At 36.5% G+C, this 17098-nt stretch overlaps 1 protein-coding gene across 1 annotated transcript in view; it reads left to right on the top strand.

The window, feature by feature from the left end:
* The window catches only part of LOC108719622 (B-cell scaffold protein with ankyrin repeats), a 171656-nt gene that overhangs the window by 66774 nt on the left and 87784 nt on the right, over positions 1 to 17098 (top strand). Inside the window, exon 7 of the mRNA XM_041590688.1 lies at positions 5761 to 5957. Coding sequence (XP_041446622.1) covers positions 5761 to 5957 — 197 coding nt within the window. The remainder of the gene's footprint in view (positions 1 to 5760; positions 5958 to 17098) is intronic.

The following is a 17098-nucleotide window of genomic DNA, read 5'->3' as shown; positions in this document are numbered from 1 at the left end:
ACGCTCTGAATTACGGTAGATCCATTTTAATCAAATAATTCAACATTTTGAAACATATTTTTTCTCTGTAATAATAAAACAGTACCTTCTACTTGATCCCAGCTAAGATATAATTATTCCTTATTGGAAGCAAAACAATCCCTTTGGGTTTCTTTAATGTTTAAATAACTTTTTAGCAGACAGAAGTATAGAGCTTCGAATTACAGAAAGATCCCTTACTCGGAAAACCCTAGATCCTGAGCATTCTGGATAAGAGGTCCCATACCAAAAAATATTTAGTTTATAGCTATTGAGTGTTGGCTCCAATACAAGGGTATCTAATGTTGTTGATCATGTTCTGCCTGATCAGAAGCAATTTTACAGTATGTTTTGCATTCTATTTATGGATAAACCCTACAGTAGCGAGATTATTTTATGTAATATGTATCTCTCTTAATGAATATGTGCTGAAATACTGAAAAGATTGAACTTGAGCAGTAGCAGAAAAAAGCAGAGGAAAATGAGTCATGCGTTGCCTGGGAGGTAGTCAGACAGAATTGTCTTTGTGAAGCACGCATCAATGGAAAGGTTAATAGAAGGATGTAGGGCAAATTCAAGTTTCTCCAGGTAAAGGAAGCCGGCATTTCTACAAGAATAAAGTGCTTTACAAGATACATGTATATATAAGGTAATTGAAAAGGAGACAAAAAAATGAGAAGGTGTATTGTATAAAATCCAAGCAACATTAGACACAGACTATATTTCTGCTATCAGATATTGATGTGCTGCTCAAATCCACAGCAAGGGGTAAAGAATAGGTACAAAGAAAACCCTGGAATTATCACCTGCTTGAGGCAGGTATAAAGTACAGAACATGGCACACACACTTGTGTTGCACCTTATGCCCTATTCTCCAAAGCAGGCATAACTGCCATATTGTGCACCCCACAGGTATAGACAAGTGAAATACCTTACTAAAAATACTTTATCACAGTCTGTGGTAACACAATAGTTCATGCAGTATCTAGTAGAATTAAGTCAAAGGCAACCGGACATTTAGAATTTTTCTTGAAAACATTTCACCACTCGTCCGAGTGGCTTCTTCAGTTCAACTGAAGTGGTAGGGAATTACCATGCATTTAAACCCTTGAGAGTAGTAAAGTCACAGATATTCAATCACAATAGTTCCATTGCCCTTCAGTAGGGTGTTGGCAGATGTGTGAAAGTGTGATTCCGTCACAATAGTACCATGATTTTCATTGAGGCAGGTGTTAAGCTTTCAATGTACATGACTAGAAGTGTAAATTGTTGCAAAGCCACTGGGGTAAGGATGTCAAAGCAGCATTGTAGGTTGATGAAAAGCAGTGTTGCAGACCCCCTCCTCTGTTTATGGATGGTTTCTCCACTTTGGCATAAATGGCCTCTTTCACACCTTTTTCAAACCATTTATCTCTCTATCCAAAATTTTCACATCGTTGTCCTTAATGGAATGTCCCTTTTCCTTGAAATGTAGATAGACTGCTGAGTCAAGTCCTGAGGAGATAGACCTTTAATGTTGGGCGATTGTTTTGTATAGATCACAGCACTTTTCACCAAACTGGAAATCATAGACCATATTTCTCTTTGTGTGCTTTGGTGTTGGGTCTTTAGGGTTCAGCAACTTCTGTCTTAGGGTGTTGCTGAATTTGACATACACAGGAATGTGATGTTTCTTGAAAATTCAGATTTTTTTCTGATGCTTCAGCTACTTATGGGATGACTATGTTGTTTCCTTTAAGGGTTTAAATGCCACGGAATTCCCTACCACTTCAGATGAGCTGAAGAAGCCACTTGGATGAGTGGCGACATTTTTTCAAGAAAAACTCTTAATGTCCAGTTGCCTTTGACTTGATTAGATTAGATACTGTATATCAAAAATTTGAATCTTCATAGACACATACATACAGTAGCTCATGCTTTCTCTAAAAGAGTCTATATGAGTCAGGGACTCTAATCTATGCCCCATTGTGTTTTACTTTTGCTCTAGCTGCACCCCAGAATTAAGGCTCCTCTGCAAAGTACCATTTTTTGTGTACATATGGATAACTATTCATTCTGTTTTATTGGTGTTGACATAGTAAATAACCCAAAAACACCAAAACAGTTCTACTTTATACTGCAGTATAGAAATCAGAACTTCAAGGCATTCTAACATGCACAAAACATATTTACTGGACACAGTGTTCATCGTATTTTCCACTGGTAAAGCTATAAAATAAAACTGAAAAAGTAGAAGTGCTAAGTACGCATATATTCTTTAGTTTGATTCGTCAAGAATATTTTACTTTATAAGAATTTAATTTCTTATGCCATTTTTTCAGCGTATGAATTTTAAATTTGACCCCTTCTTCTAGTTTAAATGTCCAAATCTCTTAACATCCCCCTTTTCCGTATATAAGGGAACAACAAAGGGATTATCAACTGTTTTTCAAAAATGGCAAAACGCCAAAGAATGTTAAATCGTTAAATGGTAATAATATATTGTATTGCAGAGAAGTGACTCTGTCTCATTTTCTTCATCACTCTGTTACATTATCACTAATGAAAACACTGACATAAACTTAGTTTTAGGTTTAAAGGATTTCAGTTCAAGTGCTTTTATCCCTCCTTGTTGTTAGAGGAACCTTCCAAACTCCACACAACAGAGACTTTAAAATGTGCTATTTGATTGACATCTATGCTATAGAGGGCAGAGTTTAAATAAGAAGGTTAAACTTGGCAAGAACCACTAATAGCTCAGTGTGGGAAGGAATAAAGCGTAAGCTGACTGCCAGAGATTTATGCATCCAATGGCCAGAGAAGGGATAGCAGCTACATAAACAAGTCCTTATGAGCAAAACTGCTACATTTTTAATTAGTATTACCTATACAAGACTGTTATTATTTATAATTATCTATACAGGAAGGATAGGGCAGTGAGGCAGTAGGCTGCAGACAGAGCAGTTTAACCTAAAGTAATACTGCAAGTGCAGAGTAAGGTCAGTCAGAGCCACTCACTAGGGCTTATTTATAAACACTGGGCAAATTTGTAGCTGGGCAGTAACCCACAGCCAACCAATCAGTGACTGGCTGATTGCAGGTTGAACAATGAAAGCTACCCTTTGATTGGTTGCTATGGGTTACTGCCCAGGTGCAAATTTGTCTAGTTTTTATAAATGACACCCACTAAGTCTTAATTTTGAATCTGAGTGGAGCCTAATAGATTTGTAACCAGACGTTCCTACCTCATGCAGATATACTATTATTTGCATAGAATCTCCACATTAATTATAAATGCTATTTATAATGCTAGAATCTTCAGAGGGGAACGGCATGCCTGGATCTGCACCCCCATCCCCTGCCATATGCTTGCATGGGTGATGGCACTGCAATTTAAAGAAGAAGAGCAGTATGATTTTAACGCTATAGATGAAGCAGACCCCCATGGTCCAGGTCCCCCTGTTCCCCGGGTTCCTGGGGGGTCTGCTTCCTCTATAGTTTTGCAACTCATTACAAACTTTTATGTTTTATAAAACTGATAACCAGTACATGTAAAATGACGTTTTTGGTGGCTGAAGTAATTCGACATGCTTAACTAATCTATGAGCAATTTACAACGTTTATGGGAAAAAAGTATGTCTTTGTCAAGTTGATCCAATATGGGGCAACCTAAATACAGGTCTTTTGCCTATTAAATTGCCATGGTCCAACAGAAATCTATGATTAGTTAGTAGACTACAATTTATTTAGCATTTAACACGGTCAAATGAAGTTTTATTACTTAGAACAAAATAGTACAGGTATGAGACCTGTTATCCAGAATGATCGAAACCTGGGGTTTTCAGGCTAACTGATCTTTCCGTAATTTGGATTTTCATGCCTTAAGTTTAGTAGAAAACCATGTAAACATTTGGGGGCCGATTCATTAACTTCGAGTGAAGGATTCGAAGGTAAAAAGCTTCGAATTTCGAAGTTTTTTTGGGCTACTTCGACCATCGAATGGGCTACTTCGACCTTCGACTACGACTATCGAAGGATTCGAAGTAAAAATCGTTCGACTATTCGACCATTCGATAGTCGAAGTACTGTCTCTTTAAAAAAAATTCGACCCCCTAGTTCGGCAGCTAAAAGCTACCGAAGTCAATGTTAGCCTATGGGGAAGGTCCCCATAGGCTTTCCTACGTTTTTTTGATCGAAGGATATTCGTTCGATCGTTGGATTTAAATCCTTCGAATCGAACGATTCGAAGGATTTAATCGTTCAATCGAAGGAATAATCCTTCGATCGTACGATCGTACTATCTGCGCTAAATCCTTCGACTTCGATATTCGAAGTCGAAGGATTTTAATTCCCAGTCGAATATCGAGGGTTAATTAACCCTCGATATTCGACCCTTGATGAATCGGCCCCTAAATAAGCCCAATAGGCTGGCTTTGCTTCTTATAGAGATTAATTATATCTTAGTTTGGATAAAGTACAAGGTACTGTTTTATTATTACAGAGAAAAAGGAAATCATTTTTAAAAAATTTGAAATGGTGCCTTTTTTATAATTCAGAGCTTTTTGGATAATGGGTTTCTGGATAACGGATTCTATACCTGTACTTTCTAAAGTACAGACTCCTTTCATTCATCAACGATGCAATACTTTCCATTAGTACCAACTTATTTTACCACCTACTTGATGCTGATAACATCCATCTAGCTCAATTGTATAAGCTGTATATACAGTAAAGATGTTTTTGAAGAAATGCAGATATGATTGTAGAAATGTATTAGGGTCTGTGTTTGTGATCACATGTAATAAATTGTAATGTCAATAATTAAAAATACTTTTTTTAAAAAAAGTATAAGGGGCATATTTATTATTCTGTTTAAAATGAAATCCACTAAACAAATAGTGTGAAAAGCAGTGTAAAATAAATGGTGAATTTATCAAGGTGTGTGTCATTTTACACCATGCGAATGTCAGATTTGCCGCCGTTATTTTACATTGCTTCCAGAGGAAGTCACTCAAGAAAAAACATGTAAAAATGTTAAGTGTTTTACTCCGTTATGTACATGACAAAGCCTGGCTATGTGTGGTGTATTGTCCTGCTGTTTATTACACAGCATAATTAATATTCCCTTATCTGTAAAGAAAAGTCTAAGGGGGTTATTTATCAAGGTCCGAATTTATCGGAGTATTTCTAAGATAGAAATCCGAGCAACTCCAATTGCCCAAATGGACTTTATTTATGAAGAAAAAAGCCAGAAAAAATAGGGTCGGGCAAACTTTGGAGCTTTCCCCGAAAACTCTGAATTGTTTGTGGTTTCTGCACAAAAAACTCAGAAATCAAGAAAAAATCTTAGTTTTCAGGGGGGTTTTTTGCGCAGAAACCACAAACTCATCTGATATAGGTACGGACATCAGCACAGACACTGGGACCCTCCCCATTGACTTATACAGAACCTCAAGAGCTTTTAGATGCCAGGGTTTTCGGATTCTGAGTTTTTAGACCATTGGACTTAAATAAATCACGAAAAATTCATAGCTTTTTTATTCCTCTGAAAACCACAAATTATTCGAGGTTCGGACATTCGGACCTTGATAAATAACCCCCAAAGAGTACCATACAGGATGGCCAATGTATGGACACCATTATATTCAGAAAAGCAATTACAAAATTGAAAGACTGTGTAAATTATAGCAAACAATGACATTTTAGGAAAAATAAATCAGATTTGTGAACTGGAAAAACTTAAATGTTGTATTCTATTTATAGATGCAAATTTTGAAGAAATACCCACCCTTCTTCACTGTGCAGCCAAGTTTGGACTCAAAGAGGTGACACTTTTACTAATGGAGTGTCCTGGAGCAGATCGTATTTTAAATATAACTAATAAATATGGAGAGGATCCAGCTACAATAGCTGACAGACATGGCCATGGAGAAATTAAAGAAATCATCCATCAACTGGCAGTAAGTTTACAAACTGAACGAAATTCACTATAAATTTAGAAGTTTTTTTACATGGTCATGGTCGTGTTTTTACATGCAAAAGGTTATATCCAAAGATATATGTCCCAAGGCTTTTCATAAGTAAAAACAAAAAGTTTATTCAAGATTGCATTAAAAGATTAAATATATATACTGACCCCACACGGTCCACCTTACGCGTTTCGTACACTCCGGCACTTAGTCATAGCTGTCACTGTTAACAGCATGTTCTGTTCAGCATTTAAACCCTGTTTCTCCCTCCAATTTTACTTAAAACCAATCACAATTCAGAGGGAATTAACCCCATTTTTTTAAGTATACATCCAAAATCACCACTGTGAGGCCTACGTATCCTCTCGTATATTGTATCCTCTCGTATATTGTATTCCAATTTAAATTAGCATATTTATCATAATAATGTTAAACACTTGTATAGTATATTGTATTAAAAATATATAAAATATAATATTACGTCAATCACTTTGCACATATTAGCTGTGAAAACCGTCACAAAAATACCCTAATAAAGATATTACAGAAAATAATAGCAGGTCTCTATTTTGTCTTATTCAGATATAGCAGGTAACATCAAAAGTTAAGCGTGTCCCTAGATGGAAAATCCAATACACCTCTCTCCTTTCTAAAAGGCTTAGGTGATCTCCCCCTCTCATTCCCTTGAACGGAATTCTATATCCCCCCCATTAAAGGTTACAAAATGTCTCATAACCTGGAGGATACGTAGGCCACACAGCAGTGATTTTGGATGTATACTTAAAAAAATGGGGTTAATTCCCTCTGAATTGTGATTGATTTTAAAGTAAAATGGTAGGGAGTAACAGGGTTTAAATTCTGAACGGAACATCCTGTTAACAGTGACACCAATGACTAAGTGCCGAAGGGTACGAAACGCGTAAGGTGGACCGTGTGGGGTCAGTATGTATCTAATCTTTTAATGCAATCTTGAATAAACTTTTTGTTTTTACTTATGAAAAGCCTTGGGACATATATCTTTGGATATAACCTTTTGCATGCTGATTGACTGGGAACTGGGGCAAGTCCCTTTGGTTTAACTGAAGATATACAGAGATCAGGCATGGATTCCCAATACAATATTGATATATAGCCTACGTGTTTTTACATGGTCATGGTACTCCTTGGTAACTTCTAATATCCTTATATTTTACAAGAGGGGGTACTTTGTTCACTATTTAATTGAAAGCCATAAATCCAAACTTGGTCTTGTTAGATCTCTACAGTGCACCATACTGGAACATAAAGCTTCCGAGATGGTGGGACTTGGAGAGCAACCAATGAAGAGCACAACCAGTGATGGGCGAATTTGTCCCATTTCGCTTCGCCGAAAAACTCGCAAATTTCTCAACGAAATTCGCAAAACAGCAAAAAATGTGTAAAACTCGAATTTTGTTTTTTGCATGGTCACGGAACTCCTTAGTAACTTCTAATATCCTTATATTTTACAAGAGGGGGTACTTTATTCACTCTTTAATTGAAAGCCATAAATCCAAACTTGGTCTTGTTAGATCTCTACAGTGCAACATACTGGAACATATAGCTTCCGAGAGGGTGGAACTTGGAGAGCAACCAATGAAGAGCACAACCAGTGAGGGGTGAATTTGTCCCATTTCACTTCGCCAGAAAATTCCCAACGATATTCGCGAAACAGCAAAAAATTTGCAGTACTCGAATTCTGACGCCCGTGTCAATTCGCGACAACTTTGACGATCGTATAAATTTTGATGGCCGTGTTAAAGTCAATGGTGGTCCGAATAGTGCTGACGCGAGCGACTATTCCAATGTGCATCCAGATTTTTTTGACGCCAGCAAATTTTCGCCGGTGAATTTTCACAGCAGTTTCACTAATTTATTTGCCAGGGGTGAAGTGCTGAAATTCGCCGTTAATTCGTGCCGGCGAATTTATTCTCCAATCACTAAGCAGAACACAACAAAACAAAATTTATTTCTGTGACAAAACGATGAGAAAGTGAATTGATTAACCAATAAAAATTAATTCTTAACCATGCATCTGGCAATTTATTGACAAAGAGGCAGTGATGGGAACATACCCATAAGTCAAATATTTATGGGACACTTCTAATCAAATCCCTCACTGTTGCTGGAAGACACATACAGTTAGAACAATGTAAATATTTGCCACTAAGAAAATAGCAGAATGTAACAACTTGTTGTTCGTTGAATATCCCCCCATTGTGTATTCATATGAAACATATAATTTTCAGCATCCTCAGCATTTGTCTTTGGTTGCTTGGAGCTGTAGTATAACAAATGGAGAGATACAGGCTGAAGAACAATGTTTATTGTTATTTTTTAAAATGGCAATTTTCTATTTATGATTACCCAACGGCACATACTACTAAAGAAAAAAAAGTATATTATTATGGAAATGGTTTATTTACATGAAGCAGGGTTTTACATATGAGCTGTTTTATGCAATATCTTTTTATAGAGACCTACATTGTTTGGGGGTATAGTTTTCCTTTAACTCAATACCAAAGTACTGGGAAATTCTGAGAAATGCCTGTTAATGGCAACTATGGCCTTTTAAGATTTAAGAATTCCATTAATGTAATTGAGCAGCTTTTATAATTGGTAAAGTTTCATTTATGTATTTATTGCTTAGAGTATAGTTACTGTATGATTTTTTTTTTTTACAGTAAATGTTATTGATATAGAGACTGTGCATTAAGTATATGGGTATAATTGCATTTCTGACAGTGCTAGCTCATTGCAGCAGATTTAATTCCCTTGAATGCAACAATAAATTAGCTAATGCACGCAGCACATTCTGGAGCTAAGTATAAGATATCTTGGTCATTTGTAAACCAGACATAAACTTTTAAAATGGTTTGTAAAAATTAGTTGAGCCATTTTGGTTCTGTGCTTGATAAGCAGACCCACAATAAAGAGTAAAACTAACATATCAGTTGGAGTCCATGGGGTCAAAAGGAGAGTAGAGCAATAGAATCCTAATCAGCTGTTTCTATGTGCAATTCAGGGCTATCCTCACTGAAATGACCAATTCTTCAAGTATTGTGGCACAGGAAGTAATAAGATATTATCAATGTCACTATGTTTTAAATTTTAAATGGACCCATAATGCATGTTTTTGTGCAGTACAAGCAAATGTGGTCACATCAAATAGGCTCTACAGGCAAACTTCTGATCATGCAGTGTTCAATATATTATGTATTATTTCTTTAAAAAAAGAATGTTGTTTTTTTTTTCTAAAAATACCTTATTTTTAAAGAGGATCTAATGTTTCAGGTTGACAGCTTTAAATAAAATGTGTCTTCTCCATCCTTTGTGTAATGCTCTAACATAGGGTCATGGGTTATTAATGTTCGGTTTCTAACATAAATGCAAAAGGGCACACTTGCAAATCCCTTAGCAACCAGTCATTTTCTTGTCAAGTTGACAACTGCACAATGCTAATTGATGTCTGGTTGCCACGGGTTACTGCGCTAATGCACGTTTTACCCTGATCAGTAAATGAGTCCCAGTTTGTGAAAATAGTGACCTATAATAAAATCTGACAAATAAAGGTTTTTTGAATATAAATATTTATGTATTTCAGTGCAGTATTTTTTATATATAAACCTGGACGACGGCTAAAATAAACAATTGTATAGATAGCCACACACTTGACTTGTATTTGTAAATGAGCCCTATTGTACATTAGACATATATACCTATATTTGCATATAGGTGGAGCAGGCTAATTGTTACAATGACTGATGAGCTGCGTGCTGTGTGTGCCATATGTATCAATACTATCTGCACCATACTGTATATACTAACACATTACAAAAGAAAAGGGAATGCTATGTAGGGTACACTGCATGCATGTTATATTTTTGTTTCAGCATTAGTGGGGATATGTAATAAATGGTGCAAAGTTTGCTGCACACATAGTCACCTATAGCAACCAGCAGTAGGTAGCATTTATTAGTTACCTGTTTAAAAGCAGGTGACAAATTTTTCAAAATGAATCAGTTAATAGTGCTGCTCCAGCAGAATTCTGCACTGAAATCCATTTCTCAAAAGAGCACACAGATTTTTTTTATATTCAATTTTGAAATCTGACATGGGGCTAGACATATTGTCAATTTGCCAGTTGCCCCAGTCATGTGACTTGTGCTCTGATAAACTTGTGCTCTGATAAACTTCAATCACTCTTTACTGCTGGACTGCAAGTAAGTGTGATATCACCCCCCTCCCTTTTCCCCCCCGGCAGCCAAACCAAAGAACAATGGGAAGGTAACCAGATAACAGCTGCCTGGTAGATCTAAGAACAGCACTCAATAGTAAAAACCCATGTCTCACTGAGACACATTCAGTTGCATTGAGAAGGAAAAACAGCAGCCTGCCAGAAAGCATTTCTCTCCTAAAGTGCAGGCACAAAGTCACATGACTGGGGGCAGCTGGGAAAAATGTCAAAATGTCTAGCCCTATGTCAGATCTCAAAATTGAATATAAAAAAATCTATTTGCTCTTTTGAGAAATGGATTTCAGTGAAGAATTCTGCTGGAGTAGCACTATTAACTGAAAAAAAACATGTTTTCCAAAGACAGGATCCCTTTAAGTGCAAATTTGAGCTTCGGAAGTCTCCGCCAGACTTCACGCAACTACGTCAGAGTTATTTCATGTTGAATATGCGTTTTCATCAAAGATTTTGGTAGAAAGGGTAACAAACAGAAATTTTCACACTTTGATAAATTAACAGATTTACTGAAAGCAGAGAAAATTCTCTAGCGAAAAGGTAGTTCGCTAGCGAAGTGTGCTACTCGTCTTTTATTAATTGGCTAATTGTCTTTTCAGCCAAAACTCCTCAGAAAAACACAATACACTCTTTATTAAATGTGCCCCATTAATTCCTCATATGACAGGTCTACAATGAATATCTAGATCTGGGACAACCTAGAGAATTTTAATGGATATTAAATATGGATTGAAATATATTATAGTAGCTTCCTGGTGTATTCACACAGACAATTTCCACATCTTTCACCATATCATAAAAACCTTGGTCTCATGACCCTTCTAGCAGGTACCGGAAATATTTGTACATAATCTCTGAGATTCTTTCTGCTCTGCCTCTCCGTAGCTGATACATTGGAAACAATAATCATGACTCTACTATACAGTAACATTAGAAGTATAATTAGAGAAGCCTAAAATCACACTTCCTGTCACGAGAGGGTTCCATACAGCAATTGCAAATATATATTTCATATGATTTCTTCTACAAAACAAAGCAATCACCCATTAGCACATTTTTTCCATTAATGTTTTGGTTGTCCTTTGACTGATCAACAAAATAAGAACCACTACCCTGTTAGAATACAGTAATTGCCTTTTTTTGTGTTAGCATTCTCTCCAAACAGAAAGCGGCGTAGGTAAATAAAAACAAAAGACTGGTGGTTTATCAAATGCCAGACTTGAAAGGGAGGGTTATTGCCTTTTAAGTCAACTGAACATGATGGATTTCATACATAAGCGAAGAAGGATACAGATAAAGGCTGGGGTGTTGCTAGGTTCCCCAGAGGCCTCTCACAGAGCCAGAATAAGATCTGTGAATTCAAACTCCATCGTGTCTGACAAACGCGCGGTGTCTTTTAGATCCCCAGACTACAGAGGTGTTGCACACTGTACTCAGACATAACTGCTCGATTAAATGCAGCCGACCACTCAACTGTATTAAATATATCAAGTATTAATGAGTCTAGTGATACTGATTGCATGGTGCATGAATTCTGCGCTTTAGGTTCATGGTGTCCAGATTGTGATGTTTTAATATATTATTGAATAATTGTGTGAGTGGTTTCCCTATATATGTGGGCTTGATAAAGCGAGAACATGAGAAATGCTGTAAATAAATATATATATAAATAAATATGCAGGAAGGAAAGAAATAACGGATACAAGTGTCAGTCTCATTTCTGTATGAATTCAAGCAGTAATCCTTTAGTCCTTTCAATAACTGAATGTGCAGGAATGAAAGAATAATGTTATGTTAATTTGGTTCTTTAATACAGTGCCTGGCTTTATGAATGCATTTTGTAGTTAACCTTCGTAGTAATTATATATACTTCGTCAACCACTGAATTCAGTAGAAACTTACCAATTGTGGGGCTAAAAATCTTCAGGGATCCTCACCTTTTGGCCCACTACAGTTCCGACAATATAGCTTAATATGGTTTCTGGCGTCATCTGGGTATTAAAAGAATGTTTTGTTTTGATTGTTTTACAGTATTAATCAATGAAAGCTTGCTTGTTTAAAATATACAACTATATTTGTGAAAGACTAAATTAACAGGGAACATATCAAGCAAAAGGCATATTGCTGGGGAATAGTGGAAATGACAGCTAAAAAAGCCCTCTCATATTGAATGTGCCAGTAATGGTATCTGTGGAATTTTTGCATGGTCTCATATGTTTAAGCAACAATAGCTTTATTTTACAGTTTCCTTATATTAATTAACATTAAATTGACTCCGGAAGGAGTGTTGCTTTGTTCTAGCATCCCCCCCCCACATATGTTATAAAAGGCACTCAGCTTTCCCAAGTGCTGTAATCCTGAGAGGCCTATTTATTAAAATTCAAATTTGTATTCAGATAAACTCTACATTTTACCAAACTTGAATGTCTGCTTATTTATTAAAGGACATTTGATACGGACATCTCTTAGATGTTGTTGTTGTGCATTTGAGTTTTTAAAATTTCCGGGGCTTAATAAATATTGAGCAGTCAAATTTCGGAAAACCCCTAAAAGCTTCAGAAAAAAAGAATTCAATTTACAGTAAAATTCAAATTCGAATGTTGACCAATCAGTGTCAACCAATAATTTGTTTGGTATTAAACGGTAGACCAGTTAAATCTTGTTGATTGCTATGGGTGATGAAGCCTATAGTAGACTTTTTAATACCTAACACTGAGCATTCTTCATGCAAGCAAAATTTTCTTGGGCGTTTTCATGCTTGAAAAATTATAAATAAGCAGGAACATAAAAAGCTAAAGCTTTTCATTTTAAATGTATATGTTTTGGTACTTAGTTACATTTATTATTATATTATTCAAATTAAAACATTTGGAAACTTCAGCTTTCTGAATTCTCATATACTGGCCTTTTCACCCCCCCCCCCCATTTATCAGATTTAGCAACTCATCAATGGCGCAGATGATTCACACCTATTCATCAGTTGCATCAATACTTCAGCTGTGGTCAATGTCCCTATATACCCCTTAGTGCTTTGTTAATAATCTGTATTTGAATACTCTACTCACATCTCATTTCTCTGCAAAGCTATTGATTTTATTTATACCCCTCTATCATCAGATTCGCAGGTAAGGGAAGGCCTAATCCAATTAGTGTAATGTTAGAAGTTTTTTTCTACTTCAAATAAACTCTAATTTTCAAAAAGTTCAAATTGTTTCCTTATTTATCAAAAAATCCAAACATTAAAAAGTCCATTAAGTAAAATTGTGAAAAATAACATGAATACTTCAAGTGTATTCTCTATAATTTTCAATGATTCACAAAATTTAAAATAACACTTTGGATTTACCATAGACAACTCCCATTGACTTTTACATGAACTCACCTTTTAAATCCTGTTTTACATTAAATTTTTTTTGCATTAAATGAATATTATATATTTGAGGAGTTTTTGAAAGAATAATTTGAATTCAGGATTTTAGCTAAAAAAAATCTAATAATTTTAATCTGAAGGTAGATAAAGCACCCCCTTAGGCATCTTTTTAGTGAGTGTAATAAAGCGGTCTAAAACTCTCCGCTCATAGTAAATTGCAGATCTCTTTCTCACTTGGGGGCAAATTTACTTACCTTCGAAATTGCGCCAGCGACAGCTTCGCTCACTTTGCCAGGCGAAAATTCGCCAGGACAACACTAATCAACTAAAATGCAATGTAGCGTCCAGGGCGCCAAATGATGGCCAAGCTTCACTAGTTTTAATTTGACAAGCAAAGCGAAGTTGCGCTAGCGTTGGGTAATTTGCATACTGCGGGAAGTTAAATTTCAATGGATGTATATGTTGCGGCAAATACATTACACTACACAAGCCCAGGGAACCTTAATAAAAGAAAATAGAGTTGTTATATTGCCCTACACATGTGACCAGTATATAGTTTATGTGTCATATGTTAGGAAATGTAGGGTGGAAGCCAGGTACCCTAAAAAAATGTTATGATCTTTTGCAGCCTATCACCCTGAAAAACGGAAAAGACGTCACCATTTTTTGGGACTTAGAAGAATTTTAAATTTTTTTTTGAGGAACTCCTATCTACTCTATTGCACTTCGCCTGGTGTGAGGTGGCGAAGTCTGGCGCAAGAGGTAACGTTCAGTAAAATCCGCATCTTAGTGAATTTGTGTAGTTACGTCCATTCGCCAGAGCCAAAATTCGCCTGGTGAAGTAGCGCTACAGTCCTTCACTAGCGAATTTATGCCAGTGCCCGTTAGTAAATCGAAATGACGTCACGCTGGCAAATTTTTGCCACCGTTAGTCACTTCGCCCTTTAGTAAATTTGCCCCTTGGTGTAGGCCCCGATTTTATTAGTGTGCAAAACAAATCTCTGAAGACTGTGTGCCCTTAATAAATATTATCATGGGGCTCTAGTTACACTGCTGGGAAAATGTACAAGTTAGATCTTATAAATCTTTCTTTCCTTTAAACAACAACTATTCTGCAGGGAAAGAACGTGTAAACTCTTCTTGCAAGATATAAATATGAAAAGTTAACTTTTGTTAAACTCCTTAAATTGCAGCGAATATAATGATGTGCATTTGGGGTTTTCGGTTTTGTATCTTTCGTTATGAATGATCAAAGCTAAAATGTAAAAATGGATAAAACGGATATTTATACAAAATGTGTTTGAGTGGATATTGTTACCAAGCAACAGTTGAATTAAGAATGAAAATGCAGTAAAGGATTTAGAGAAGAATGGGTAATCCACCGAATCAGTACCATTACTGTTAGGTTACAAAGAATTAGTCTTGCAGTTACTGTATTCAAAAGCAATTTTGCTTGACGTTGTATACAAGCATATTGTATGCTGATATGCAAAGGGGGAAATAAAATGCATCCATTTGCTCTTACTTATGATACTACATAGATTCCTAAGAGTCATTTACCAAAAGTCCATTAAAATGCTCCATATTTCATAGAAAAACTTAAGTGAGTTGTGTATTTCCATCTAAGAATTAAATATTTTAACTTCATTGTACAGGTATAGGATCTATTATCTGGAATATATGAACTTGAATGAATTCACAGCTCGAATGGTTTCTAATTTATAAAAAATGGAAAAAATCTCAAATCAGAGTGTTCAGGGTTAACAACCCAAAAACTCAATTAATCAAGTTTTCATTGAAAAAAAACTCGAATCGCTACAATTGATTGAGTTATTGAGTGAAACCCTCAGAAAAAAACTTGACCATCATGAAGGCTATTAACATCTTCAAATGGTTCAAGGGACCTCTACCACTGACTTTTACATGACCTTGACAGGTTTTAGATGGTGTATTTTCGGATTTGGGGCTATTTCCAAGGTCGGGGTATAATAAGAGTTTCTTTTTAACCGGAAAAATCTATTTTTGACTCAAAAATAACCTCAAAAACTTTTTTGTGGAACACAAAAATATATAGGCAAGACAATCAGGGTATTTCGACGTCGTATCATGGAGCATGTAGGTGATGTTAGACATAAGAGAAATACCTCAGTGGCTAATCATATCAATACTATGCACGCAGGCAATGTGGAAATAATGTGCTTCTTTGGGATTGAGAAAGTGCCAAATACCACCCGAGTGGGAGATCTTAACAGAAAACTTCTACAAAAAGAAGCTGAATGGATCTATACAATGGCGAGCAGGGCACCCCAAAGGTTGAACAAAGGCTTTACGTTTACTCCATTTCTTTAAAATCTTGATTCATGCATTAGGTCTGCAGTTTCGGCACCTCAATTAAGTGCAATCATATTGATTATTGCCTTATAGTTCGTAGTAGCACCAATTTGTGGTACCATATTTCATCCCACCACATAGGTGGCCTATTTTTAGTCTCTGGTAACGGCTACATTTCGCTTTAAATAAATACGGTTAGTGCGAAGGTATATTATTGGAACTATGTGATTTACACTACAATAAATATCTAAAAACCATACATGTCCCTATATGACTTCAAGAGACATGTTCAATACAATCCATTGCTGAAAAATTGCCTTTAATATTTGTAAATGGCTTCATCATCATATGCTCATTTGGTGTATCTATAAGCCGATTGTACCAGCATAGGCACACGTTAATATAGTGATAGGTAATTTCTCCACAAGTAGGATTTAACTTCACAGGCGCACCTCACTGAACCTGCTTGAGGATAGATAAATAAGGGCAGGATTAATTCGCACATGCGCACTATTGCAGTGGTACCTATGTGGAATTAGATCGAAGCAGCGCATGCGCATTTGCGCATGTGGGCACTGGCGCAATTGCGCAGGCGCATTTTTGCACTGACGCCCGTGTGGAAGTAGAATCATGGCGCCGACCAGAAATGCATCACTAATCCATGGGGAAACTGGAAGTGACGGTTCCCATCGGTGGCGCCACAAGGAAATGCTGGACAAGGGTATTTAATGGCTGCAACAACACGCGACCAGCACCTATGCCCCTGAGGAAGCAGTCTGCACGGCGAAACTCGTAGGGCAGCATAGGTGGACGGTGGGAGATCTAGCTCCCATCCGCTCCTCACGTAGACAGGCAGAATTGGGCCTAAGGGAACGGAGTTGGAGGGGGAGGGTGATTTAGCAACACATTTATTAAGCCTTTACCCATTTATGGTGACCTTCTCCATTTTTGAAATAGCACTTTCTTTTTTAGTGGCTATTTCTTATTCTCACCGTCCACTTTGCTATTGGCTTTTATTTTTTAATGTTTTTTAAGGCTAATGTCCTGCACTGATCACATGGTTTGTGATACAGTGAGTCTGGTCCTGTGAGTGTGCTGTTTGCAGTGTGGGCTTGGCCCAGTGATTTGCAGTGTTTTTTTAATACTATATATTAAAGGTGAAGT

This window comes from Xenopus laevis, chromosome 1L, assembly GCF_017654675.1.
Source record: "Xenopus laevis strain J_2021 chromosome 1L, Xenopus_laevis_v10.1, whole genome shotgun sequence".
In the NCBI taxonomy this organism is placed as follows: domain Eukaryota; kingdom Metazoa; phylum Chordata; class Amphibia; order Anura; family Pipidae; genus Xenopus; species Xenopus laevis.
The sequence above is the reverse complement of the archived record's forward strand: the minus strand, read 5'-3'. Positions and strand labels throughout refer to the sequence as shown.